General features: G+C 42.6%; 2 protein-coding genes across 4 annotated transcripts in view; both read right to left on the bottom strand.

Annotated features, from left to right (window-relative positions):
- Positions 1 to 88: 88 nt before the first annotated feature.
- LOC137878175 (cGMP-dependent protein kinase 2) lies at positions 89 to 21,694 on the bottom strand. 3 transcript variants are annotated; one of them, XM_068718349.1, is made up of 20 exons: positions 21,634 to 21,694; positions 21,137 to 21,365; positions 19,815 to 20,180; positions 18,048 to 18,214; positions 15,377 to 15,490; positions 15,024 to 15,129; positions 14,087 to 14,150; positions 13,896 to 13,973; positions 12,721 to 12,815; positions 10,559 to 10,627; positions 9,874 to 9,972; positions 9,556 to 9,691; positions 8,704 to 8,840; positions 7,770 to 7,859; positions 7,000 to 7,141; positions 6,752 to 6,915; positions 6,437 to 6,559; positions 5,778 to 5,840; positions 1,899 to 1,965; positions 89 to 1,002 (listed from the first exon to the last, which is right to left on the bottom strand). In XM_068718349.1, the coding sequence occupies exons 2-20, from the start codon at positions 21,256 to 21,258 to the stop codon at positions 907 to 909; spliced, it is 2,298 nt and encodes a 765-aa protein (XP_068574450.1). In that variant the 5' UTR covers positions 21,259 to 21,365; positions 21,634 to 21,694; the 3' UTR covers positions 89 to 906. The 3 variants fall into 3 exon arrangements, with proteins under 3 accessions (XP_068574450.1, XP_068574466.1, XP_068574459.1); XM_068718358.1 differs by lacking the exons at positions 19,815 to 20,180; positions 21,137 to 21,365; positions 21,634 to 21,694 and having other exon boundaries at positions 934 to 1,002; positions 1,879 to 1,965; positions 18,048 to 18,208; XM_068718365.1 differs by lacking the exons at positions 15,024 to 15,129; positions 18,048 to 18,214; positions 19,815 to 20,180; positions 21,137 to 21,365; positions 21,634 to 21,694 and having other exon boundaries at positions 15,377 to 15,389.
- A 600-nt stretch (positions 21,695 to 22,294) lies between these two features.
- col13a1 (collagen, type XIII, alpha 1) overlaps positions 22,295 to 27,813 on the bottom strand; it is a 60,212-nt gene continuing 54,693 nt past the window's right edge. The window contains exon 40 of the mRNA XM_068727975.1: positions 22,295 to 25,513. Coding sequence (XP_068584076.1) covers positions 25,481 to 25,513 — 33 coding nt within the window. The 3' untranslated portion in view covers positions 22,295 to 25,480. The remainder of the gene's footprint in view (positions 25,514 to 27,813) is intronic.

A 27,813-nucleotide genomic window follows, 5' to 3' on the forward strand; every position in this document is an offset into this window, starting at 1 on the left:
ACTCATCCTTTTCTTTTTTACTTTTGCTGCTGTCTTATTATGCTGCAGTGGTCTGAACTCCCGTCACACCCCACGTTAATCTGGAATTCTTTATTTTATTGGCACTGAAATCCGTCAGCGAAATTACACAGTAAATACATAAAGTGTTACTTAACTTAATTCAAGCAGGAAGATCATTTTAATTGTGACGTGTCATCGCTCTAAGGGCGCCACATTCGATAATCCAAATATTTCAGAGGAATTTGATTTATTGGCTTTCCCGTCATCCAATCCTCATTTATTTAAACCAATAAGCATGCCCTATGTAATTTATATCTACTTTTTGTAGCTTGATCTATGATATGACACTTTCCCTTCACCTTACAGCGATACAGTATTGTGTGGTCACATTTAGGACTATCCTTAACCAATAAAGGACAACCAATACTTGGAAACATACAAAAAAGTGGTGAAGGTTTCATGAAGAAACCAGCATGGCCCAGTATTAGTAACCAAAAGGTACACCAGAAGATGTCTCAGTGATACAACCCACAGCCAAACAGTGCAGGAATACATTAGAAATATAAAACAATGTTACAAAAATAAGGCATCACCATATGCACAGCGGTATGATTGGGTTCAATGTGCTTGACTTGTTTTGGGCCACTAACCAAAAAGAAGTGACATCTTTGGTCCCACCAGAGCCTTTTCATGGCACAAATCTGAAACGCATTTGTCTGTAAAACACTGTGAAAACTGGAGGAAGTACTTCCTCACTCAGGAGACGAGAAGCCTGTTAAGTTCCTGCTAGACTACAGGTTTGATCTGTCACAAAGTCTCATCCTGTGGCTCAGGGCTGAGGTGAGGGAATGCAGCCTCATGAGCCAGGTCCACTGCTGGTGCTCCGATTCTATAGAATCTGAGTGTTCAGAAGTCTTTATCCCAGCCAGACAGCTCGTCAGGAGGCTCCTCTGTGTCGGGAGGAAACATGTCAAAGTGACTGTGATCCATCGGCCCCTTCAGCTGCAGAAACAAGGCAAACCGTCATGACATCATCACATTTAGTCAGCGTGGGATCATGCACAACTTTTTTACTGGCAGTCAGAGTTTCCTCTGTCAGTGAGTGCACATCATGGTAATGTGGCAACTTTCATTTGCATGATGTCAAATATACTTATAATACATAGATCAAATATTCTTACTTAGATTTGGCCACAATAACAAAAGATATGTTCATGGAGTTCAACCTAAACCACACTGAACCTAGCAAGCGTGGTGGTGGTGGTATCATGTTGAGGTAGTCTGGTGCATTGCAGAGAGTGGAATCAAACCATCAGCTAGAAAGTTAAATCTTGTATGCAACTGGGTGTTGCAGCAGGTCAATGACCCTAAACCAAAAATGAAGCTCTTCACAAAGTCCTGACTTTGAGCCGATTGGAAATATGTGGACTGTCATGAAACGATGAGTCCATGTAGACAAACCAACAGATTCGGTTGAATTCCAAAGAGAGCTCCGGCTGATTTGGAAATCTACAAATCTACAAAGTCCCAAAATTGTTCATACTGACCAAATCTGAAAATTCTCTCTTAACCTTCCCCCTGTAATATCCGTTCATGTGATTTTCTTAATGTTTGGGGATCTGAATACTTCTACCAATGCTTAATAAAAGATAGAATCTCTGACCTGATACACATAGGTTTGGACAGGTTCGTCTAACTAGAATCATCACTTTCATCCATTGCTCTCAAGTTTTCTATTACACTTTGTCACAAACAGTGTCATAATCAGCATTCTCCATAACAGAGGTAATAATAAAGGTGATCACATTTTTCTATTGAAGCCTATTGAACTGAAATGTTGTTTCTACAGATTTGTTGTGGGACTTGTTGCAAACACACGTGCAAGGTCCTAGTTTCACCTCTCTCCTCAATGGAGATAGCAGCCTGTGACGCCTCAGACCTTCCCAGTTGAAGCCCTGGAACCACCTATAAAACAAACAAAGAAACTTTATTTGAAATTACAACTCCCATTTTGCCCTGTGCGCACAGCCCTTATGTAAGCAATTGGCAAACAGTGACCGTGTTGACCATCATGCAGGCGTTGGCATTCAAGGTGGCTGACCATTCAATGTCTGCCTCTGGGGTTGCTGCACATGTGACGCCTGCAGATATGGTTTGTCCGCCTCAGCTTGGTTGCCAAGAAGCACAAATGGCGCTTGGATACCTTTTATAGAGAACAACACCAATTGAAGGGAACGTTGCTGGGACGAATGACCTTGTACGTCACAGTGTTCACAGGTGTGTTGACAGGTTGGGGAGGGACTTGCCTCGGGAGAGCGGTTGAGGAACGACACATCAACTTTCTCCAACTACAGGCAGTGCGCTTTGTCCTCCAGGACTTTGAATCCCTGACAAGTGGGAAGCATGTGATGGTGAGGACCTACAACCACACAATGGTGGCCTGCATCAACAGGCAGTGGAGTTTGGTCCACCGCCCTGTTGAGTACGGCAGAGAGCCTGTAGTTGTGTGCCTCAGAGCACCCGATTGTCAACAGATGCGACACATACCGCTCACAACGGTTCTCCCTGGCAAAGCAGGACAACCCTTGAAGACATGCTTACGTGCCCAAGAAAGCTGCTTTACGCCTTTCACCAATTTGCCTCGTCCATCTCATACTGCAGAGAGTGAGACAGGAGCAATCATTCTGATAGCTCCAGGTTGCCACTCGGTGCCTTGGTATGACTCAGATGATGGGGGTTCTGTCTCAGGAGGCAGGTGCGATCGGTGCGCTGCCCACTCTGGGCCATCCTAACCAGGCGTGGCTACTGAGAGGGACAGGCTGAGAAGAGCTGGTTTGTCTGTACAGATTGCGTAGATCATCCAGGAGGCAAGAGTGCAATCCACCGTTGTGGTCAAGGCAAAGTTGTGGCAATGCCTGATGATGAGATTGGTACTCAAGGTCTTGGTGAAGAGTCCCTTTGAGCCTCTGGAGCACTCCTTTCTGAAGGCACTGTCATTCAGGACAGCTTTGCTATTTGCATTGATCTCAGCTAGGAGAGTGTGTTAACTACTCGCCTTGTTGGTGCACCCCAGTTGCTTGCTGCTCCGTGGTGACCGTAGCGGGGTTACCCTCAGCCCAAATCCCTCCTTTGTTTCCAAAAACGTAAGAAGTTCTTTCAGGTTGAGGACTTCACAGCGGGATGTTTTTGTCTTCCACCCCATGTGAAGGTCAAAGAGGCAAAGTTTGTGCGTCGGCGTGTTATGTTGAATGACCCCCATCAGAGAACAGCTGTTTATGATCAGGCAGGCGGATGAGTGTTGAAGACATATGTACGGTGGTCTTCTCCTCCCCCCCTTTTGGCATTTACACCTACAGTTGTGGTCAAAAGTTTACATACACTTGTAAAGAACATAATGTCATGGCTCTCTTGAGTTTCCAGTTATTTCTACAACTCTGATTTTTCTCTGATAGAGTGATTGGAACAGATACTTCTTTGTCACAAAAAACATTCATGAAGTTTAGTTCTGTCATGACTTTATTATGGGTTAACAGAAAAAGTGATCAAATCTGCTGGGTCAAAAATATACATACAGCAGTGCTAATATTTGGTTACATGTCCCTTGGCCATTTTCACTTCAATTAGGCTCTTTTGGTAGCCATCCACAAGCTTCTGGCAAGCTTCTCGTTGAATCTTTGACCACTCCTCTTGACAGAATTGGTGCAGTTCAGTTAAATTTGATGGCTTTCTGACATGGACTTGTTTCTTCAGCATTGTCCACATGTTCTCAATGGGATTTAAGTCAGGACTTTGGGAAGGCCATTCTAAAACCCTAATTCTAGCCTGATTTAGCCATTCCATTACCACTTTTGATGTGCGTTTGGGGTCATTGTCCTGTTGGAACACCCAACTGCGCCCAAGACCCAACCTTCGGGCTGATGATTTTAGGTTATCTTGAAGAATTTGAAGGTAATCCTCCTTCTTCATTTTCCCATTTACTCTCTGTAAAGCACCAGTTCCATTGGCAGCAAAACAGCCCCACAGCATAATACTACCACCACCGTGCTTGACGGTAGGCATGGTGTTCTTGGGGTTAAAGGCCTCACCTTTTCTCCTCCAAACATATTGCTGGGCATTGTGGCCAAACAGCTTGATTTTTGTTTTGTCTGACGACAGAATTTTCCTCCAGAAGGTCTTATCTTTGTCCATGTGATCAGCAGCAAACTTCAGTCGAGCCTTAAGGTGCCGCTTTTGGAGCGAGGGCTTCCTTCTTGCACGGCAGCCTCTCAGTCCATGGAGATGCAAAACACGCTTGACTGTGGACACTGACACCTGTGTTCCAGCAGCTTCTAATTCTTGGCAGATCTGCTTTTTGGTGGTTCTCGGTTGACTCTTCACCCTCCTGACCAATTTTCTCTCAGCGGCAGGTGATAGCTTGCGTTTTCTTCCTGATCGTGGCAGTGACAAAACAGTGCCATGCACTTTATACTTACAAACAATTGTTTGCACTGTTGCTCTTGGGACCTGCAGCTGCTTTGAAATGGCTCCAAGTGACTTTCCTGACTTGTTCAAGTCAACGATTTGCTTTTTCAGATCCATGCTGAGCTCCTTTGACTTTCCCATTGTAGCGTTTGTGGGCGTTTGTATCCAATGAGCCCTATTTAAATGGCCTCAGAGAAGTCACCAGCTGTAGTCACTCATGATCACTCACAAGAAGTTAAGAGGCCATGCTATGAAGCTCATTTCATTGACACAACTTTCTAAGTCACCAAAATTGCTAATTCATGTTGCTGTATGTATATTTTTGACCCAGCAGATTTTGTCACTTTTTCTGTTAACCCATAATAAAGTCATGAAAGAACCAAACTTCATGAATGTTTTTTGTGACAAAGAAGTATCTGTTCCAATCACTCTATCAGAGAAAAATCAGAGTTGTAGAAATAACTGGAAACTCAAGAGAGCCATGACAGTATGTTCTTTACAAGTGTATGTAAACTTTTGACCACAACTGTACATCAGAGGTATTCAATTAAAATTCAGTGAGGTCCAGTTAGAGAGAATTTCCTCGTGCAAGGGTCCGGAACATCATAATAATGTGTAAACTGTGCTGTGATTCAGTCCCATATATATACTGAAGTAGCCAACAGTTGTATTAACGTCTGTATGTAGTCAACAACTGACAATATCTAAACAATATGTATTGTGTTAATTATAAATAATACGTTCTCTAATAATAAATACATGTTTTTCTCTTGTTTCAAGAACTGCATTTAGAAATAAAATACGTAACAGAAAGCTTTTAAAAAATGTGACTCTTAAAGTACTACATTTTAGAAACATGAATTGAACTGAATTGTCCTGCAGCTTTAAATTCAGTTCATTCAGGCGTGAAGTGATGTCAATAAAAAAAACCATAATAAAAGTTAGTGAGCATGGACTTCATCTTATTAAACCTCATGTTTCAGCTCTATTCTCTCTGTTAACATCATTGTTGGTCATGAATTCACGTGTTCTGATTCTGATCATATTGGACTCTTAGGTTTATTCTCTGTGTCTTTATTTCAGATGTGAGTTGGTACGTTTGCTCAAAAGATCTGTGCTTTGTCTCGTAGTGGCGCTTCACATTGCTTGACTTACCTTCAGCTGGTCAGGATCAGTGTGGTTGGGTCGATGGTATTTTGCAGGTGTTGTTACAGTTAACATTACAGTTTCGGAAATTATCAGCAGTTATGTGGTTGACTTTCATACATCTAAAAAAGTCCAAAAGGAATGAAGAATGATGTCATTTGTAAACTTACTTGTGTTTCTTGATTTCAATGATGCCATTCTTTTTGTTCCCCAGCCTCTCTACTGGGTTTAGCCTAAGAGTGAAAGACATTTTGAGTTGTTTAATTTCAGGATTAATAACCTGTTAATGTTTAAAAAGAAACCAGGAAATGTAACACACTCACATGATTAGATTAGTCTAACACCTGGCTTAATTAACCCAGCCGCAGCAGCGTCCAAACACAATGAGATGCCAGCGCATTTGTGACAAATGTATGTCGATAATACGACCCATATCACTGTGACTGCAACATAATCATTATTCAAAATGATACGGCCTGGTCCACTCCAAGGCTATTGAATGAAGGCTAGGACACTGTCAGTCATGCGCAGTTTGACTGGAGTTGAGATAGTTATGGTTCCAGCAGACAGTGCTAGTAATAAAGGGATTGAGTGCTCTTGACATAACTTCTTGATTATGCTTGAATGGATATACATTAATATCAGAATCAGGGCCCTCATGCACCAGCTAGTAAGCCTTCCAGCAAGTGCAGACCAGATTTCACAGTGCATGTGTTGGACCACAATGCTGGGACATCTCCTATTTTGGACATCTCTCTTGTGAATATGTGTTGAAATGACAGAGCAGTGTTATCCTAATATCTGGTCATGCTTTTTGGAGTCACCGTACTTGCAGAGTCTCCTGATGAGTTCGTCTGGACGCTTCCCTATTCTTTTAGGGAAGTCCACCTTCTCAATGCCATGGAGGACCATGGTGTAAATCTTTATGGGGTCTGATCCAGCAAAGGGCGGACTGGAAGAAAAACAGGTTTTCAGACTATGTCGTTCAAAGGAGGAGTTTACAACTTTTGGGAAATAAGTTTATTTGCATCTTTCTTAGAGTCACCGCAGTATTCATGTTATGTGGAGCACATTTCTTTGCTTTAATGTTTTCTTCTAAAAGAAGCATATCTCAAAAGCAGGAGATTCTACCTCACGGACTTACTTGCCAGTAAGAAGTTCAAATATGAGGATTCCCAAGGACCAGCAATCAGCTCCAAAGTCATGGCCTTTGTTCATAATGACTTCTGGGGCCACATATTCTGGAGTCCCACAGAACGTCCAGGTCTTCTTCCCAAGGCCAATCGTTTTAGCAAAGCCAAAGTCTGCCTGAGGACACACAAACAATATGGACACACAATGAATGACACTCTAAAGGACGTCACAGGAAAACGTATTTTGACAGAGGCTTACCATTTTGACGTAACCCTCAGCGTCCAGGAGAAGGTTCTCAGGTTTCAGGTCTCTGTAGATGATTCCCATAGTGTGGAGGTAATCAAAGGCCTCTAAGACACAACCAGTACAGAACCTGGCTGTGGGCTCATCAAAATAACTCCTGATAGGTTAGGAAAAGATCCACAAGTTAATGGAATTCTATGAATATACACAGGGCCGACCAATGGACAGTTTGAAGAAAACTGCCGGGGACAGCGCAGTTCATGTTTGGCGACTTAACCCAACAAAATACTCTGCAGCATATCAACCACAGTTCTTCATCCACTCATCGACAGATCGTTATTTCAGCCAAAGACTCAGGCCTCTTGATTTGTGCATTTAAGTTATCTCTTGTGTGTTTCTTCTGGTTCCTCTCAAACTCCGTCTCTCTGTCCCACAGGATCACTGCCTGCCTGTCTGCTGCTCACATCCAGCCGCCAAGCTCCCCTCTCTTTCCTCTGCCAGGCAGACTTTCCCCCATCCATCTTTATCCAACTTAATTGAATACATAGTACTCGGTCCCCTGGGCTCTTCATGGTCCCAGAAAAAGCTTTCTGAACAAACAGAATTTGTGGGTGGCCAAACAAAAGACTTGAGTCATTTCATTGGCTTGTGGAAATCCGAACACAATCATTTCTGCTAAACTATTGCTAATGCATGCCCCCGCTCTCCTTAACGCTATTGGATAGAAACGTCTCTTCTGGGAGCATAGAGGGTAGTCGTTATGAAGGTAAAGGACCTACACTCACATGTCCCGCAGCACAGTCCACAGCTCTCCACCAAGACACGCCTCCAGCAGCAGGTAGACAAACTTATCATCCCGAAATGTTCGGAATAACCTGAAATACACGCAGAGACAGCCAAGAGACGCTTTGTTAACTACTGTGTTGCATTAAGAACACTTCCTGCTAGCATAGAGAACAAGACAGATCAAGAATGAACTAAAAGTAGGACCCCTAACCCTAAGTAAGGATACATGCTGTACATTGAGGAGCACGTCTAGTAGAAACTCATGTTTTGCACTGTCATTGATGTCTTGTTATGGTAATGCAATGCTGAAAATATATTACTGATGATCATATTCCTACAACATGCCAATGATGCACTTCTATTGACCTATAAGGTCACCAAAAAAGTGAGGCACTGCAGATTACAATAGTTGATGCGACAGCTCTTCAGAGAAAAACACTTTTTGTCCTCATTCTCTGTATTTTGAGTTCACGAACAGGAACTTTTAGGAATTGTCGTTCTTAGGTTTCATTCAACACAGAGCCCTTAGAAAACCCTCTGAACTAATGAAGAAGAAGCGGAGTGACAGGAGTGTTGTGTTAGTTAAGTGGGAGAGTGAACATCACATTTTGGCTGAACTTTTCCCTTTGAATGACAGTCAACAGAACGCTTGCACAAGGCCTTTGTTCTTTAGAGTCATAGTCCAGATAAATCTCAGTGCAGTGGTGGGACCCTGTTCACAAGCATTCTCCCAGCAAGCTCCTTAGCAACTCCACAGAGAAGCCCACACCCTGAGCAGCCCCCGTTCTATCTTCTCCTGAGGAACAGAAGAGGCATCTTACCCAGCCTCAATCAACATCTACATGCTTCCACTAGCTCAGAGTACAGAAAACAACTCATTATCCTAAAATACTCTCAAGAATAGAAAACAAAAGAAACCGGAGAGTATCACACCTGATGATAAACACGGAGTTCGTTTGCTGAAGGATGTTCTTCTCAGAGTAGATGTGCTCCTGCTGTCTGGTGTCCACAATGTGCTTCTTCTTAATGCACTTCAGAGCGAATGTGGTGTCCTCGTTCTTCAGCTTCACCTGAGAACCAAACAACGCTCACTGAGGGACACTATACTGTATATCACAGCTAAACATCACAAACACACCAACTACACATCGGCTGAATGTCTGTATGAATGTAAACTGATGTTAAAATGAACCATCATCGCTACATGTTGCAGTGGAAGACGTAGACATTGCCACTCAAAGAGCAATACTCTGATCAACGTATCTTCATTCAACGGCTCGTATGGAATGTTACGGAAAGTTATTTTTTTGTTTTCTTAAGAATGTCAACACATGCAGTGAGAGATGTTTCGGCTACGAAGCTACTTAGTTAGGTTTAGGAGAAGATCGTGGTTTGGGTTTAAAGTACGGAAGTTACCTGATGAATAAATCTGACTTCTGGCTCATGATTACATGGATTTTTTGGGTTATATATGAATTACTATGCATTACTTTTCGGAGGTTTGGCTACAAACAGTTCACGAGAACAACCTTCCTTAAATGAAATGAACGGACTTCTCAGGCTTTTCTCGTGTGTCACTTGAATGTTTGTCCCTGTGTTCCAGATGTTTAATCCCTCACCCTATCATATCCACTGAGCCAATCCTTTATCTATGCAGACATATGGGTCACAAGATCAGCTGATTGATCAGCTGTAAACAGAATCCAGCTCAATGATTTCCAGTATAAAGAGGGGCCGACTAATAACCGCTGATAGCCGGGGCATTGTAGTGCTACTGCAGCTCACCAGCTCCACTCGTCCAAATCCTCCCATGCCCAGCGTAGCTATGACCTCGAGCTCCTGGAACGGCAGGAGAGAAACCCTCTCCCTCAGCTTCCTCAGCTCCTGGGCCTCTGCAGAGTCAAGCTGAGGAGAGTGCGGCCTGACGGAGGAATAACACAGGACACACGGTTACATCTGGAGCCCAGATCAGTAAAGCTGAACATGCAGTAGTGACTATATGACATGCAATCAGCCACTACAATTGTCACTTCACCAGGAGGCTTGATTAACATGTATACAGCTGCACATGTGTGTTGTGCTCTTCTGTCGTTGTGCACATACAGGCCATGTCTCCTCTCATCATTCCTGGAAAGCTCCTCCACGTATTCCTTCAGGTAAGCCTGGAGTTCCTCGTAAGTTCCCACCATTTGGTTGAAATTGCTAGAGAGGAGGAGGCAGGGGGCAAAGACATGAACAGCTTTTATTTTCAGTGTGTGTGTGTGTGTGTGTGTGTGTCATCTATAAGCACAGTATTGGGTATCATTGCTATGCAGGAAACTAGCAGTATATACTTTAGTTTCAGTTTATTTGATGTTGTCCTTGTCTATAAATGCGTTTATGAACTTGCCTCTGACCACAGGTGATATGATGACACATCTAGTGTAGAATATCACAGCTAGGTCGCTTTCTAACCAATATGTCCTATTTTGCGTGGATGGAAAAGTAGGAACAGGTTGAATTCGTATGCATATACCTCAAAAGTTGAAGTGTTGGTCCATTGCTTCCACGTCACATTATTTGAAAGAACACACATTTGCTTATAATTTCACTTGAAATTATATATTTAGAGTAAAAGGAGTTGGATGATGAACAATGCGTCGAAATAATAAAAGAAGCTTTTTATTTTGTAGGTTGTGAATTAACTCTTTGACCTCTGCATTGTCATCTGACATCAGGTATGCAGATTGGACTACAGGGTCTGGTGTATGGTCCAGCTGTACATAATAAACAACGTCCAGCTACTCACTCTCTGTCCACCACCAGGCAGTGTGTGTCGCTCTCATTGCAGATGATGTTGGCTGAGCGAACGTCCTCACTGTAAACATACATGCACAGGTCAGTGACACACACACACACACACACACACACACACACACACACACACACACACACACATCACTAACCCGTACACACACACACTGCAGTGTGATGGAGCGTGCCTTGGTCAGCCAACAGCGTCCACTGGATTCTAATGAAGTGTTTTCACATTTCACTGAACATCTTTGTTTGTTTGCATTGATTGCTGTGGGATGAAGGTAAAGTATGTTCTGACTGTCCTGGAGGGAGCATGTTCTCCTCCGTCTCATCAATGGTACAGTTCTACAGTAGAAACGGTGCTGCTGAAGCTTTCCTGATGTAAGATGACCGTTACACTCTGAAGGACTCTTCTTGTCACCGACCTCTTTGACTTGTTCTTTTGATTGTACATGACTAATACTAGATAAGCACAATTATTTGTCCCATGTCTCCTCTGATGCTGTTCGGGCCTTCACACCAGATTCAAGACATTATTCATGACTTGTGATCATTACAGTGCACAGGTAGGTAGGTGTCATCTTCTTGTATGTATGGGTTTCATTGGTTTGCATTGATGGTTTCATTGGTTCATTAGTTATTATTAAAAGTGTGACTGGTCACAACAGTGATGTTGGATGGCTTCTAGAAAAACCTTAGTTCTTTGGATTTTGATGATAATAATGTGGACTTGGCCGAAGATTTTAGAGCATATTGAGAATTTTGAAGATGCTGTTGAGGATGCTGAGGATGTCGAGGATGCTGAGGGTGTCGAGGATGCTGAGGGTGTCGAGGGTGCTGAGGGTGTCGAGGATGCTGAGGATGTCGAGGATGCTGAGGGTGTCGAGGATGCTGAGGGTGTCGAGGATGCTGAGGATGTTGAGGATGCTGAGGGTGTTGAGGATGCTGAGGGTGTCGAGGATGCTGAGGGTGTTGAGGATGCTGAGGGTGTTGAGGGTGTTGAGGATGCTGAGGGTGTTGAGGATGCTGAGGGTGTTGAGGATGCTGAGGGTGTCGAGGATGCTGAGGGTGTTGAGGATGCTGAGGGTATTGAGGGTGCTGAGGATGCTGAGGATGTTGAGGGTGCTGAGGGTGTTGAGGATGCTGAGGGTGTTGAGGATGCTGAGGATGCTGGGAATGCTGAAGTGGTTAAGGATAGTTTTGAGGATGCTAAACATGTTGAAGATGCTGAGGATGCAAAGCCTGTTTAGGACACTCAGGATTTTGAGATTGTTGACGATGTGGAAGTTGATGTGGCTGAGGATATTGAAGATGTTGAGTATATTAAGGAGCATGCGTCAAACAACTCTGTCCCCTCCACGGCTTTCATACAGAAAGCAGAACAGCCCCATTTTGATCAGGCTGTGTGAACGGGCCAAGAGAGTACTATTCAGCCTGTACAAATACTGGTGATGAGGTAGAATCGCAATCGGTGGGGCTATAATTCCAGGGTAGTGATAATAAATCAGGTACTATTAAAATACTATGAGTGAGATACGGGTTGCTGGGTTCAGGGAGGGGCTGGAAAGCAATGGCACAAAGCAATATTGACAACCTGGCTGGGAATGGGTGGAAATGGGCAGATAAATATATACTGCAAGACTAATGAGGGCAATGGGGACCAGGTGGGCGTGGCTAGACGTGGGAGTCAGGTGACTGAGCCAGGTGGACATGTGTGAGGGCCTCTGGTGGACAGGTAGAGAAGTGTCAATGAGAGGCAGAGTGGTCAACAATAAACACAACGGAGGAAGACACTGTGACATCAAGACACAACAGTGCACCAAGTTAACGCTCATTCAAGTTGTGTGATAATGTAGTGGTTTAACAACATGGCCATGACGAACAGAGGAGTTAACCCTTCACTGTCATTGTTAACCTCATAATCAGTTCTCGTAATGTGACGTGAACACTGATGTACACCTGAAGGCAGACAGTTGGACAGTATTTGTGTAAGTTCACTGACCTTACCTCATGGTTATTGAGACATCTAATGTGTTCAGATTTACCACAAAGAAACAAAAACCGTTACATACAATGTTCTATGTGTTCTGCGATGTGTTTGATGTTAGAGTCTTGCACTGAGTCCTCAGCCGTCTGTAAACATGCCGTTTGTACCTGATGAGAGCTTTCTCTCCAAAGTAGTCTCCCACTCCCAATGTCTTGATCTCCTGTGGCTCGTCGAAGCCCTCTGTGCTCTGAGTGACTATGACCTACCAATAGAAACCATGAGAATGAGGCAAAGCAGCAGCTGTTTGTCTAATCACTGTTATATTTCTGTCTGTCGATGTTTTATCATCGGAGTCATGAAATTGAGACAATCGTTGTTTCATCGTTGGACTTTCTGTAAGTCAGCCAGTGTATGGGACAAGGATGTGCCGTAAACTGAGTCTCTCCAAAGAGCGATACTCTGATCAATGTACCTTCATACAACGGTTCGTATGAAATCTTACAAAAAGTTAATTTAACTTAACTTTTTGTGCATTTTCTTAAGAATGTCATGCAACATAAGCGACCTCCATAATATGTTTAGGAAGAGATCATGGTTAGGGTTGGAATAACTATAGAAGTGCCGTCACATAATGTGACTACCTGAATTAATCATGAATTTCACTATTAATACTCATTTATAAAGCATATCTTAACATAGTCCCTAACCATTAGTGCATATCTAAATCATTATATATATATAAATGCATGAATAATGTACATCTAAATAAGTTCTTAATCATTTACTAACACTTTATAAAGGATGTTATTAATCATCTACAACTCCTTAATAATTGGTTTGTAATATATATATAATACTTCATTTACAAATGGGGAATCCATCATTTATAAAGTATGAAAACACGATCATGACACACAATATAGATGAGCTTATTAATCAATAATAAAACATTTATAACTGTTGTTATGAATTGTATACTAATGAGTGTTAATGTAGGATCAATGCTTTATAAATGATGAATTAAGTGTTTACTCACACTTAACTAATGCTTCATAGTGTGTAGTTATTGTAAAGTGTTACCATAAAGGTTTATCTTATCTTAGCTTGATAAAATGTGATGAATTGTGGACTTGTAACTGTGTTTTGGCTTTGACTAATGACATTATGTCACAGCCACGGGAACACAAGTACAAAGCAGATCACAGGTTGAGAAGGCGGTTTATACTACCTACACCAGACTGTGACCCTCTTTGAACAGACTCCAAACAAATATTTGCTTTCAATTAAGGAAATATGAAGGCTTTAAGATGGCATGTTTGAGAAGAATGTGCTGACGTCTCACCTCTCCTTTTGCAATAATGAAGAATGTATTCCCTTCTTCACCCTCTCGGATAATATACTCCCCTTTTTCAAAGTAGTCCTGAAAAGACAGAATGTCAGACATTTTCTAATCCACTTTGATACGATCTGACACTAATTAGTTAGAAACAGATACCGTATGGAACCAGTAGTGCATGAATGGACAGTACTCACCACTTCAAGACAATCAACAACCTTGGCTAGTTTCTCCTCAGGTAGTCCTCTGAGCAGAGACACACTGCAGAGAAACACATATTCACATTTATCACAAGTGATGACAGATTGATTATATACAGTGAAACAATATAGTCATTTGTTAAATTTAATAAACTGACTTGAACATTTAGGACATCCTTATAATGCTTATATAATAATAATACTAATAATGTATTGCCTTGCATTTGTGATTGTTTTGATGATGTAATAATAAAAACAGTTAGATTTATTACACATAAGATCTGTAAGATTTTGTAGTTGATACTGTTGAAACAATGCACTGTGTGTGTTCTGTGTGTTTTTACATTTGCACGCATGTTGTCTGAAACACTGTGATGCTGTCTTGTCTCGTGATCTCAGTGGGACCTATCTGGTTAAATAAAGGTTTAATACATGTTTTAAATGTTAAATAGAACTCAATAACTGTGATTATGTAACTAAGACGTTTTAGTCTATTTTTCTTACAGTGTTTTTCAAATCCACATATAGTCATTGAGTATCTGTTTGCACATGTCCATGTTGTCAAATGGAGGCTTTGTGTGTAACCAGCTGCTATTGGCTCGCTTGTTGCACAGTTTTTAATGCATAGACAATTTGACGGCGCCCTGTCTTGTTCTGTCTGTGTTGCTTTTACCTGACCTGTCATAAGACCTGTGTTTCGTTGGTGCACTACTGCTGACTGTATAGAGTTCTGCACAGGGTGCGTCCTGTAACTACACCTTTCAGACCCAAAAGGACTGAACACGACACACACAAGGCCCGGTTTGAAACCTAAACCCCGTCTGAAAGCCAAAGCTATTATTGTTCTTTGTTACATTACTATGTTATTATTAACTTGCTAACAGGCTGATGCTTTTTGATTTTAGTAGAGACATCCTCTCAGTTGGGTTCGGACCTGCGCAGAAAGCTGAAGTACTCCTCATGTCTGGCTTGTGTGGTCCGCATCATGATGGTCTGGAAAGTCTGGCGGTCCAGTACCCAGATGTGAGACTGGGACACAGCTGGATTGGAATGGAATCAATGTCTCAATTTGTGCTGTGTGCCATCTTAATTTACTCTTAACCAGTAACATATATACTGACATTTACAAATGTGAACAAATCTCACAAGTGTCAGCTTTATTAAAACACCAAAACTATTACAATACACCTTGTATTTAGACGAAATACACTCTCTTTAGTATGGGTATGCAATTTTCGAGCAGATGCCTAAAAATAGGCTTAGGACTTAAAAGGTTTAGTCCCTCACCTTTCACAGTGGCTGTTCTCTTACAGTTGTAGAGAATGGCCAGTTCTCCAAACGCTGTGCCGGGACGCATCTCCCCCAGCAGCTTCCCATTCTGAATGACCTCCAGCAAGCCGTCTGCAGTGAGGCAAACACAGCACACAGTGCAAACTCATTGTATCATCCACATGTGTGTGTGTGTGTGTTGGATACACATGTTGTTCTTTCTACTTCGTGCTGGGTCAGCCCACCCAGCCTGTGACCCACAACTCACGACTCTAGGTGAGGATTGTCACACGGATCCACTTCACATTCAGGCTCGGCTCCCTAATCAACAGTCCGGTACAACAGTGTATGGGTGACTGAGTGAGCCCATGGGGGGTCAGACCCCCGCTGAGCCACAGCCTCCACTTGATGTGGCTCCTGTCAGCATTTCTCAGAGCTCAGTCACAAGTATCGGCGTTCTGATCGTGTGTCGCTGCTCAACGAACAGCAGCAGAACTTCCTGTGCAAAGGGCCCGTTGTCTACTGGCGCACATGCACCGCATCCCTGCTGCACCACATCCACACGTCAATGTTCTGACCCGTCTTATCCTCACTCATGAACAAAACTGTCAACGCTCACAACCTGAAGGGAGACGACAACAGAACCTTTTAAATATATATATATAAATATATTTCTATTTGTTCTGTATTTATTACCTTATTACTGTTCAATTCATTTACATCAGATATCCTCTCCAAATGGAGTGGGTTGGTTCGGTCCTGTTCTGTAGCGCGTTAGCTCACAGCACCACGTTCTGGTGTAGAATAACTGAACACGACGGTGGTTTCATTTCTTCCTCTTGCATGTGTGTTACTACGCTTACCCAGAGTACTTAAGGACGGCTTTACAGGCATTTCAAAGTAAAGTTACCGCAAACATGTCACTCAACAGCTATTTATTAATGATCAAATACACTAGCTTTCATTGTCGTCATGCGTCATATCGGCAAATTAGGAAATTAGGAAATTGTCTAGGCAAGGGGTCGGCAACCTTTACTATCCAAAGAGCCATTTTGTTCTATTTTCCACCAAAGAAAATTTGTCTATTTGATATCACAGCTTATAAAGTTTTATATATAGTTATATTATATATATAAAAACTATAGTTAGTTGTATTTATGAAATTATAGAACAAGAATAAAGACAATTCTTGACTTTTTATTGCTATGTTATAACAATATCAAATTCTGATGAAAAGGGGAGTTTGCTGCAATAGTTGAGAAATCGCTCTGCATCTGCAAATCATGATTAGACACCTGCAGGGAAAGGGGCTTGACAGCGACGTAATATGATGTGATGCACATTTTAGTTGACCAAATATTAAAAAATATATATTTTCAGTGACACAGTATCCCCTCAACTTCCTTTGAAAGATTATCCACTGTGCAAAAAATGTAATAAAAATAACGTCCACACTACTACGTTTCCATTTGAAGACGTTTACACTAAGCATCCACACAACGCCGGAGTTTTCAAAGCACTGAAAACGGAGGAGTTTGAAAACTCCGGATTGCCTCTTCATGTGGACCCTTGCAAACAAATAAGTTTAGAAGCGTCCACTACCTGATTGGTTCTCAGCAGTCACGACGTGTCCTTCCCTGATTCGTCACGCCTCTATCACATGACCGTTCACGGAAAATCACAAACAACAACATTGATTACCGATCGACTACCAGGTTAGTTGTGTAAGTGTTGATTTAAAGTAAAATTGATGAAAGAGAGAGAGATAGAGATATTGGTTTTCAGGTGTTGTAGTCTGGACGGAGATCATTTAGAAAACGATGCTGAAACACCGTGTGGACGGAGATGGTTTTAGTGTGGATGTAGACTCATGGAGCCACAACAGAGGGGCTGAAGAGCCGCGGGTTTCCGACCCCTGGTCTAGGCGCTTTGGCAAGAATGGCAAAACATGGGCCAACTACTCATGAGCAAAATTCAGCGTAACCACATGCAGTCTCGCTAGGTTACACGTCCTGTATGCACAATGAATTACGAAGGAATGTGTCAATCACGCCCCCCCCCCCCACCCAGCTCAGCCAGCCTGGCCTTCTGACACCATCTGTGCATTCCAATTCCCACGCAACCGTTTAGTGGGCCACAAAAAGATTTGCTATGTCAAAAGCAATATCCCAAAAAGTGGATGTCCTATTGCTCCCGGTGGCATTTTGCAGTAAGCAGACCAGCATACTTTTCTGGCTGTTCTTCATCTGTGCAGTGGATATATAAGCAGGAGGGTCAAAGTTCAAGGTGCAATGTAATGGGGAAGTAGTATGTCGAGTATTTGCCCAGAACGGCAGAAGTATGCGAGAGTCTATACGTATAATTACAACTCATGTGATTGAGAAAACATACATTTACAATTTCTATTTAAAAGAGATCTCGAAACTTTACAACTACTTTGACATACAGGTAAAATAATTCTAGCATTCTTAAAAGAACACTAAACCAGATTTTTGGTACAAATCCCATCTTAATGGGAAAATAACATCTGTAAATGTTGAACTGAAGACTTCTGTAAATGCGATGAATTTTCCTAAACTTTTCTCAAAACCACCTGTATTGTAAACTGGACAAAATCCCTCAATATCCCCCAGATCCCTCAGCCTTTCCACCTGTAAATGTGACGGTGGAGTAACCCGTGAGAGCCTACCTGCCAGCACATAGAGGTAGTTTCCAGGTTCCCCCTCCTGGATGACCAGCTGTCCCTCTGTGTAGACCTTCTCATACATACAGTCCACCATCTCCCTCATGTGCTGTGGCTCCAGCTTCTTCAGAAAGTCGTTGTTCATGATGGCATTGTTGATGAGCTTCTTGGTGCTGGGATTCAAGAAGAAGCAGAAACAAGCATTAACCCAAGTCTAGTCAAATGTAGTCATCATCACACATTTACCACACAGGGTTTTACAATCTCTACAGCATCTGAGACCCTCCATCCTCTAATAACAGCAAATGTGTTGGTGAAGTCGTAAGCGTACGACTGTTACACAGTTTTTTGAGAGTTTGTACATGTTTTCATAGTTTTGCTGGCCCCCATTTCATCAAGGCTTTCCTCTGTTTTTGGATTCCTCCAGTATCTGATATACAAATGGTCATTTTGTGGGTAAAGTATTCTTTTAAATGAGAAATCCAACTTTTTATTAAAATACATTTTGACCTCCTGCCAATCCCACAATATATGAAATATAGAACCCTCACACCCACGACCAATACAAGCAGGGACAATTACCCATCTGTTCAAAGTCCAAACCATTTGGAATGAGGTCTCTTACATCAGGTCTCTTAAGCTTTGTGTGCGTGAGGTTCTAGTAAGAGCTGAGATGGTTGTGTTGTTTATTCATTTGTTGGATGCTAAAATTTGTATTATTTTCAATAACAAATATAATCTCATCAGCGCTGCATGAATGCCGTTATGCTTTTACCAGACAGTGTTGCTAGACAAATAGAATCTGGCAAATGTGGGTCCTGGGTCCAAGCCACCGCATTAATGTCTGCAATTCCAATTTATTCAGCGCAGACTTCCCCGAGCGGAGTGTGCGTCCCTGATTACCACATCACACAGACGATGTGCTAGTGCACTCATTGAACAGGAGAGTGCTGAATGGATCTGAGAGCAGCGGGCACGAGAAGCAGCGTAGGTTGCGTAATTGAAGCCCGTAATGACTCGGATCCTGCATTTAGATTCGGTGGCCTTTTGTTTCCCTCCGTGTCTTTCTGTTGTCCTGCCATGCTAATGTGGTCTTTCAGAGGTGGGGGGGATTACAAAAGCCTGCCAGAGCTCTCGCGTCCTCCTACCGATAATACTCTGTTTGGGTTGATCACAACTGATCAAACTATTTCAATGAAGAACAACCGAAGAACCTGTTGATGACGTAATACATCATGTTCTAGTTGAATCATAAGTGATGGTACATTTTGTTTTACTTTCATCTATAGTGGTTACATAAAAACACTCATTTCAAATGATTAGAAAATCAAAGATTGTATTTTTATTGTTAAAATCTTGTCATTAGTGGTTTAAGCTGTTTAGAGCGAGTGATCAAAAGTTAATCAGCACATAATTCATCTGTCATTCATAATATATCTGTTCTATATTGCTGTGGAACGTTATAATTTACTGTAGTCCAACAATAAAGTATATCTGGTCCTGAATGGAGGATTTGTTGTTCACAATGTAGTAATTATCAGCAATCGGTTGATTACATAGATTGCATTGCATGCACACCATGATGGTTACACTGTCTAAGTCATCTGCCGTTCATGTGAGCAACTGGCACACACACACGTGTCATGTGACCCCAGAGATATTGTGGCTTCTTCAATTGGCAGTTATGAATCTGAGACGTTATATAAACGCGGTTATGGCAAAAAAAGGTTAATACCAACCTCCCTATTTGTCTGGGATTGCCCTTTAACTCACTGTGAGTCTTTGTGGATGGACTTTGCGATTGAGACGTGGGCTGCTCTGAACCCTCCACAGAAGTTCTCCGAGGTGGGTTCGGCAGACACGCCTTCTTTTGCTTTGAGCCTGCGGTGGACCTCCACAGCCACCCTGTGGAAGCGGCTGGGCCCCTGGTTGATGACGCTGAAGCGGCGGTGGCTGTGGTGGCGCGGAGCCGGCGGAGAGCGGCCCAGGCCGTCGTTGTAGCCGATGGCGTCCTGGAGCTTGTCGATCTGGGAGATCTTGGCCTCCAGTTCGACGCGGAGATGCTGTAACTGGAGCTCCTGGGCTCGGAACTCCAGGTCCCGACGTGACAGCTCCGCCTCCAGCTGGGTAATCCGCAACCTGAAGATAAGTATATGGATGGAAATATGAACCTCCTATGAACCTCTGTAAGCTTGTCAGAAGGTATTTCACTGTGGTGTTATTTATAGAACAATCCACATGGTGAAATGTAGTCAACGTTACACAAGCATTGGCCTGTTTAAATGGCGTTTGACCGATCATTGCCTCTGTGCCGTCCTCAGCACTAACCTAACACACTGTTCAACTGCCTTTGACTCACACTCTCTGCCAAGCAAGGAGCAGTTACCAGGCAGCTCGACCTGGCCCTCCACCCTCATTGTTGTTCTTACCGAGAGCCAACATCAGCGTTGTTTAACCACGACATCTCCGACCCATAACTAGGTCGTTTTTTTTAAATCATGGCAGATCAGAACATGCTTGTGTGAGTGTTTCTGTAACAACAATGAAAAAGGTTTTGGAAGGCACTGATACACACTTGTTATTAGGTTTGGAGGAAGTCTTGGTTATAAAGGAAGCGTGTGTTTGCAACTGCATGCTTACTGTATTTTGCCTCAAATGTATTCAGAAAATTTGGTTTCCACAACACCCTGCACATTATTAAAGTTTGAGACCCATAAGCGAAACGGTGCATCGATCCAACCATGGTGATCGTGACAGGCTTCTTGAAATGATTCACCTTGATGATTGATTGATTGATTGATTCAAAGGATGCTTTCACATTTCAGCAAAAAAGGTTCTGAATGCATTAAACAACATGAGGATTCTTGATACTTCATTCTCTTCATTGTGAACATTGAATTGGTATTAACCACCACAACTTATACAGCTGAGCACACACACACACACACACACACACACACACACACACACACACACACACACACACACACACACACACTTAAAGTAAGCAATTCAAATAAACTGTTTTTAAGAATTCCTCCTGTACTTCTAACAATAGCTTTCTTGATAACGGAGCACATATAGGCTTGAGGTACCTGAGGACATCTGTGTCCAGGCCAGGGGGGTCCCTGTGGATGGAGGCCAGGCAGCTGTTCTCCTCAGCCTGTGGGGCTTTTATCGAACCGTTGCCCATGGCCAGGCATTGGCCGGCCACCATAGGAATGGCTCTCAGTCTCACCGCGATGCCTGTCTGAGAGGAAGCTCTGCAGGCGGGCAAGGTGCTCTTTCTTCTTTAACGTCAGCTTTATCAAACGCTTAAGTGTTCTACAGAGAAGAAAAGAAACCGCTGATGAACGTGTGTCAGTGAATCAACTATGATTCTTAACAACTCAGATATCTCAGATATGGTGTTTAAAGTTGATCCTTCACACATACTACTAACTCAAACAAACATTATTCCTCCACACGTTAGACACCTCTCACTGTACTGTCCGCCTGTTGTCCTTAAGCAAGTCTTACACTCAGGATTTTGTACCATGCACCCTTTAGAGTCTACTTATCAAGAAATAGAACAATCTCCATTACTACTTACGGCGTAGCTGAGGAATCTGTTGACAATGATAATCCCGATGCTCTGCAGCACTGACTGTGTGATCACCGTTTACGCTTCCTCCAGGATTCTGTTGCGTCTCATTTGGTTGCCATCCACAAGAACAATGACTCTTCTTCATGCTGGGAGGCTGGAGGCTCTTTTACCATTTCCAACTGTGTCACCAGGACCAAGAAGTGGAAGTATCTGGCAACCCCTGGTGGCCTTGCAATGTTTGACACACTGAGAGAGGAAGAGGGAGTATATATATATATATATATATATATATATATATATACTGCACAGCGACAGCAGGAGAACACGTGAAGCGGCAGAAGTCACTCAAAGTGTTAAAGTAAAGTGAAGTGAAGTGAACTAGTGTTACGGTTCAAGTTGAAGTGATCTTCTTTGATCTGTGAAGTGGACTCATTCCCTCTCGGTTCTGTGGAGCCAGTGAGGGACGCTATTCACGTCAATTCATCATCGTGCATATTTGCGTGTGTTTTATGTCACGTCAGCGTCAGATTGTGTTGTATGTCTGAATGTATTTGTACAGTCGGACGGTGGATTGAGGTGTAGAAGGAGGAATAAATCCATCAGTAGGAAGAAGTGAAGGTGTCGTGTGTTTCACACAAACAACAACAACAACAACAACAACGACGTGTTCCAGTGAAAATAAGGTTCTTTATTCTGAGTCAGTGACAAACTTAAAAAGTGGACTTGTACTGAACAGTGACTCTGTTTGGCAATTAGTGACGACAGCTGCCATTGTTTGGATAAAAATAATAAAAAGTACAAATAACTTCTTTTGGAAAACAAAAACAATATCATTACTACATCATTACTACACTGAAGTAACACTCAGCATGTGGAGTGAAGTGACGACCTCAACTGTGGGTGGAAGTCACGTTGAATGTTGAAAAACAAACTTATACATCTCAGTTCAACGCTGTGACAGCAGACGTCTGCACAACAGTCCATTCAATGTCGCGTGACTGATACAGGAAAGAAGATGAAACAACATGCACGTTCTACATAATGCCCTCTCAGCCATTCTGAGATACTATTCGAATCTGACGAGTACACAAATTCAAACTGACACAAATTATACATCAAGATTACTACTTTGATCAAAGTAAAGCAGGCCAACTTCTTCTACTTATTCTACTTCACGTTCCAAATTCAACACAGAGTGACCTAAATAAAAGAGAGTAAAATACAGGCATGGTTAGTACAGTAATGCACTCTGATAATAAAGTAATGGCCACCCAGCCAGGCCCCTGAAACTCCGCCCTCATCTCTGATTGGTTCAGTGGTTCAGACAGGTCTGGGGGCTTTTCTGATCGTTTCAAAGAAGCCTCACGGTTTCACAGGAGCGCCACGGAAAAAGCGTCAAACATCTCAGGTTGTTGTTCTCACAGTGGTGACTCTTCCTGAATGCCTGGAGCTATATATGACTTCACCAACAGTAGGCACCGTGATCTGAACAGACAGCAGGGGGAAGCGGTTCTGTTGTTGTGCCAGGGGTCCCGCTGTGTGCCCCCACCCCCCAATCAACAACCGACTGAAAGTTACTTTAATAGAAATGAGCAAATACAAGCCTGACATCAGACTGAAACAACGAATCTGATCACCAGACTAATGGCCTCCACCTCATCCAGAGCATCATGGCACACCTGAAGAACTCATCAAGGGAAGTAAAGAAAGTACTTCATACAGACGCAACACGTCTGTCACACCAACGCAACGTAGCTGAGGTTGAACCCAGAAGTATGTGTGTACTCAACGAGTCAAGTCACGCCTTTGTGGTTCAGCGCTGCTAAAAACATGTTCTTTTTTGCAACATGTTGCAAACGGTTAATTAAAACATACATTATTACATACTGGTATTCCAGAACCCAAATTCATGCACAAATGCTTTGTTTGCAGCGTATTACATAAAGAGCACACCGATACAACTCGTAGGCTATAGGTGAAGCAAACTAATGACCAGCTCGCTCTCTTCAGACAGAGAACACTGTGTCAGCTCCATGTTTGTGCAAAATAGAAATGTGGAGTTTAAAACAGAAAGAAAGAAAGAAACCTCCGGCATCAAACGCTAAAGATACGGTCCTGACAACAAGCCAGACCTTCCTCTCCGTGATGTCTGAAGATGAAGAACGAGGAAGAAGAGGGCTGAACAATCAGGGAGCGTATCTTTGAAATAAATCAGTCGGTAAATGCTACATTGCCTGACGTGAAAGTTGCTATTGAAATAATAACTTAGTGATAACATCACCATAAGGACCTAACTGTTGTAATGCAGTCAGATGCTGCTGATTGTAAATGGTGGTTAAGATCTTGTATGTGGGCTGAGAGAGCTCAGAGCAACGCTACACGTAAAGAGACACAGCGCATCTAGTGAGACTGTCCAACTCAAAGGACAACAGGTTGAACAAAACAGGAGCTGCTGGACACATTATAGTTTTATCTTTGCTTGGGTTTCGTCTTCTGTCTCGTGGTTTGTGAAGTTGCTGTACTTTAAGCTCCCTGTGCTCTTTCTATTGAAACAGTTTCATTAATAAAGCATTTTATTTTAGGCTAATTCCTGTTAAATAAGATTTGAAAATGAACACCCCCCCATTCACTAAATAGTGTTTGAAACTATGAAACATGTCAAACTCCTGAACTGAAAAACTGGAAAGACAACAACAACAACAACAACAACAACAACAACAATAAAACACACCAGGTCTGTTTGCAAGGCAGCTTTCAAAATGACATAAGGAATGCTTCTGTACATTATATCTTCAATGAAACAGGAACGTGTGACACGCTGGCAAAGCGTGCTTTTAGGTTATTTGCATGTACAGTTGCAGCTGTTACAATATATTACTGTGGTGTATTTTTCTTTTTTTTTTACTAAATATCAATTTATATTCAGAGAAACAAAAGATTGAATAATTTGGAAACTAATATATTTTAAAGTAAAAACACTATTCACATGCAATATATTAAATGCATGTGATAGAGACTGGATATGTTGGGCATGCAAATGTGAGAATAGCTCAAATATCAATCTGTACATAATCAGCATATGAATACTGACCTTCTGTGCTTATTCTGGAAATCACGTTTCATTAATGCAATCTATTTACAAAGACTGAGTACTTTTATACATACGATCCTTCGTCTTCTATTGTACAATACTTACAATGACGGCGTTAAATCACGGCGTCTTTCAACACCTCAATAAAGACAAAGAGACATAATACCGTGTGTGTGTGTGTGTGTGTGTGTGTGTGTGTGTGTGTGTGTGTGAGCAGGCATGATGTGAGCTGCTGGTGATTCCTGTACAGCACAGTCCCTCAAACAGAATGCCACAGCTGCATTAGTACAGTCAGAGAGTCAGATAACATCTGGAGGGAATCATCAGGAGGGTCTCCCTGCGTTATGTTTGGGAAACATGTAGCGTCTACCTGCTCTGTGAGCTGCTCTGAATTCTGAATCACAGTTACAAAGAATAGCAAGTGCTACAGTGTCCACGCCTCACTTCCTCTAGGAGTTAAATAGATCAAAGTGTATGCAGTCAAAGAAACACAGCAGTAGGTGCAGCGCCTCCCTGTGGCTGTGATGGGCGAGAGCCTTCAATAAGTAGCTAAAGGACAGCGCGACGCCTCTACTTTCCAGGCTTATTGAGGTCGCTGCGCTCACCACCGCCACCTGAGCCTCCACCGGTACCCTGTGAGCCCTGTTGTCCAGCCTCCTGGAACAAAGCGCTGAAATGCCAACTCCAGGTTTGGGGTGAAAACTCAAAGGTATCTCCAAATGTCTTTGAGTTTCCTCGTCTGTGGCGTCGTGGATACGGTCTCTACTTCTTAGCCAGTTGGAACGGATGTTGACCCTTAAAACATACGTGGGAATACAGTTTAATCACTTCAAGAGAAACAAGCAGAGGAGATCAGGGGCGTTAGAATGAGCAGAGCATGAGAGAGGGTTCATCGTTAGTCCTTCATGTCCAGTGCATTGTCAGACCGTTCTAAACAAATTAGTCTTTCAACCTCACACTCCGGCACACTGTTGCTTCAGCAAACGCTTTGTGTAAAGAGGGACACATCACGGCTGGGAGGAGGTCTGGGACTTTCCTCCAAGTTTCATAATTATTTATTGGTCATTTTTGAATCCTGACCACACTATGCTTCTGAACCTAACCAAGTGGTTTTGTTCTCTAAACATAACAAAGTTGTTTCCTGTGACGCCGGAAGTTTATTTTGAAAAGACCGTTTGCACGTGACGAGTGTGTTGCTGGACATTCGTAGAGAAACACACGAAGAACGAGGAGGAACTTTTCCTAAGTCTACACTGGCTGCCTGTTGAGCTTCAAGACACATTTTATAAAGTTCTTTCCACCGTATACTATGTATGTAATGCTTTAAAGGACCTGGGTGTAATGTCAGAACACTCAGTTCAGCAGCTTTAGAATGTAATGACACTTTATTCAACTAGTTCCTACTAAAGGAATACTTCAGCCCCAAAACGACAAAACATCTAACAGAGAAAGGTCTTGATGAATTGAAGCAAAATGATATGAAAATGTTTGTTCCTAAAACTCTCACACAACTCGTACAGACTCATTTGTCCAGTTGTTCACTGCTTCACAGACACCTCTTCACTGAACCAAAGGGCTCCTTGTCCATGAACACATCCTCACTGCTGCTCTTCAAACAGCGCCGCCTGGTCAGTGGCCCCACGCTTCACTCTAAGGCGCTTTACGGATCCGCTGGTGTCAGTTCTGGAGTCGTATCATATTTCCGCTCATTTCATGCAAAAATTCTCTCATCAAAATAAACTTACGACATCGATTTATTTCGTTTTTAGGTTTACTTTGGTTCAGGAAAAGATTCTGGTTTGGGTTCAAATTAGTTTGTTTGTTTTGTAAAATAACTGGTATCAAAACTACTGAACGATAACTTTGACTTGGTTTGACACAGGACCAGAACGTTGGTCCCCTGGGTGAAAGTCCTGTTAGTGTGACTCATCCGTCCATCCCCCCCTCCCATCACTTACTGCTGTTTAAACTACCTCATCGCTCTGACCGCCTCACACACACGTGGATGGGTTCACGTTGGAGTCGGTATCAGACGGCGAGGGGCGCTGACCCACGCTGTGGTTCTTGAAGGTCGGTTGGGAGTGAGACCGGGTCAGAGTAGTGCCCCCGAACAGTCAAGATTTAGTGAAGATGTTTTTGTGAAGTAGTGATCATACGAATGAATAAGTGAGACTTGGGTTACACTGCATGAGTTGTGTGAGAGTTTGTAAACAGACGTTTTCGTATCATTTCTCTGTTATGAAATGGTTAATATTGTTCCTCTGATGTGAATCATAGTTGAATGCTTCTCTTCAGTGTGAGGATGAATACGTGTTTTATTGCTGCAGTGTTGCTGGGTTGTGCAGAGGCCTGTTGAATCCTGTTATTTGGGTTTCATGTTCTTCTACCTGCTTTGCTGTCACATAGAGACATGTGACTGGTTCTTCTGGTTCGTTCTTGTCATTGTGGCTCCAGGTATGAAACACAGGGAACGCCACTGAAGGGAACTATTCCGGAGCTGAACAGGGACATTTGACCATCCGTCTCTTTGTCCCTTTCTGTGAAAGAGTCTTACGGTTCCACTGTCCGTTGTTTAATCTTCTATTGTTTGGCCTCATTGCTTCAATAACTCTAATAATAATAATAAGAGAACAGAGCTTCTTTGCCGAGGCATCATGAGTGACATTAGGCCAACTAACTGACTTTGTAGCAAGCTAGTGAACGATGCACCGTTATGTTAGGAATGAAGGGTTCTTAAAGGAACCCTCTTTGATCGCCTTGTGACAGGTCATGACAGCACACAGTCAGCACAGATCTGCGTACTGACTAAACTCGATTTAACTCAGGGTTAAAGTTAGATTTTTCAAAAAGAGAAAGGTGCAACAAAGCTCTGCTTAATTTTAAACCTAGTTTTTAAAAACTCTGATTAGAACTAATCTTAGATTAACTCAGACACTGACATTAAACCTCAGTATAATCAGGTCTGCAATAGATTCTGCAGGACACAGCAGCTGGTTTAGACTAAACCACAGGAGCAGTTTAAGACACAGGTTGAAACCTGAACTAAAAATGAGCTGAAGACAGAGGAGCAGTCATGCAGTCTGAGATGATGACTT

Source organism: Cebidichthys violaceus, unplaced genomic scaffold, assembly GCF_023349555.1.
Source record: "Cebidichthys violaceus isolate CVI_PGR_0920_01 unplaced genomic scaffold, fCebVio1.0.p SCAF_10, whole genome shotgun sequence".
NCBI classification, from domain to species: domain Eukaryota; kingdom Metazoa; phylum Chordata; class Actinopteri; order Perciformes; family Stichaeidae; genus Cebidichthys; species Cebidichthys violaceus.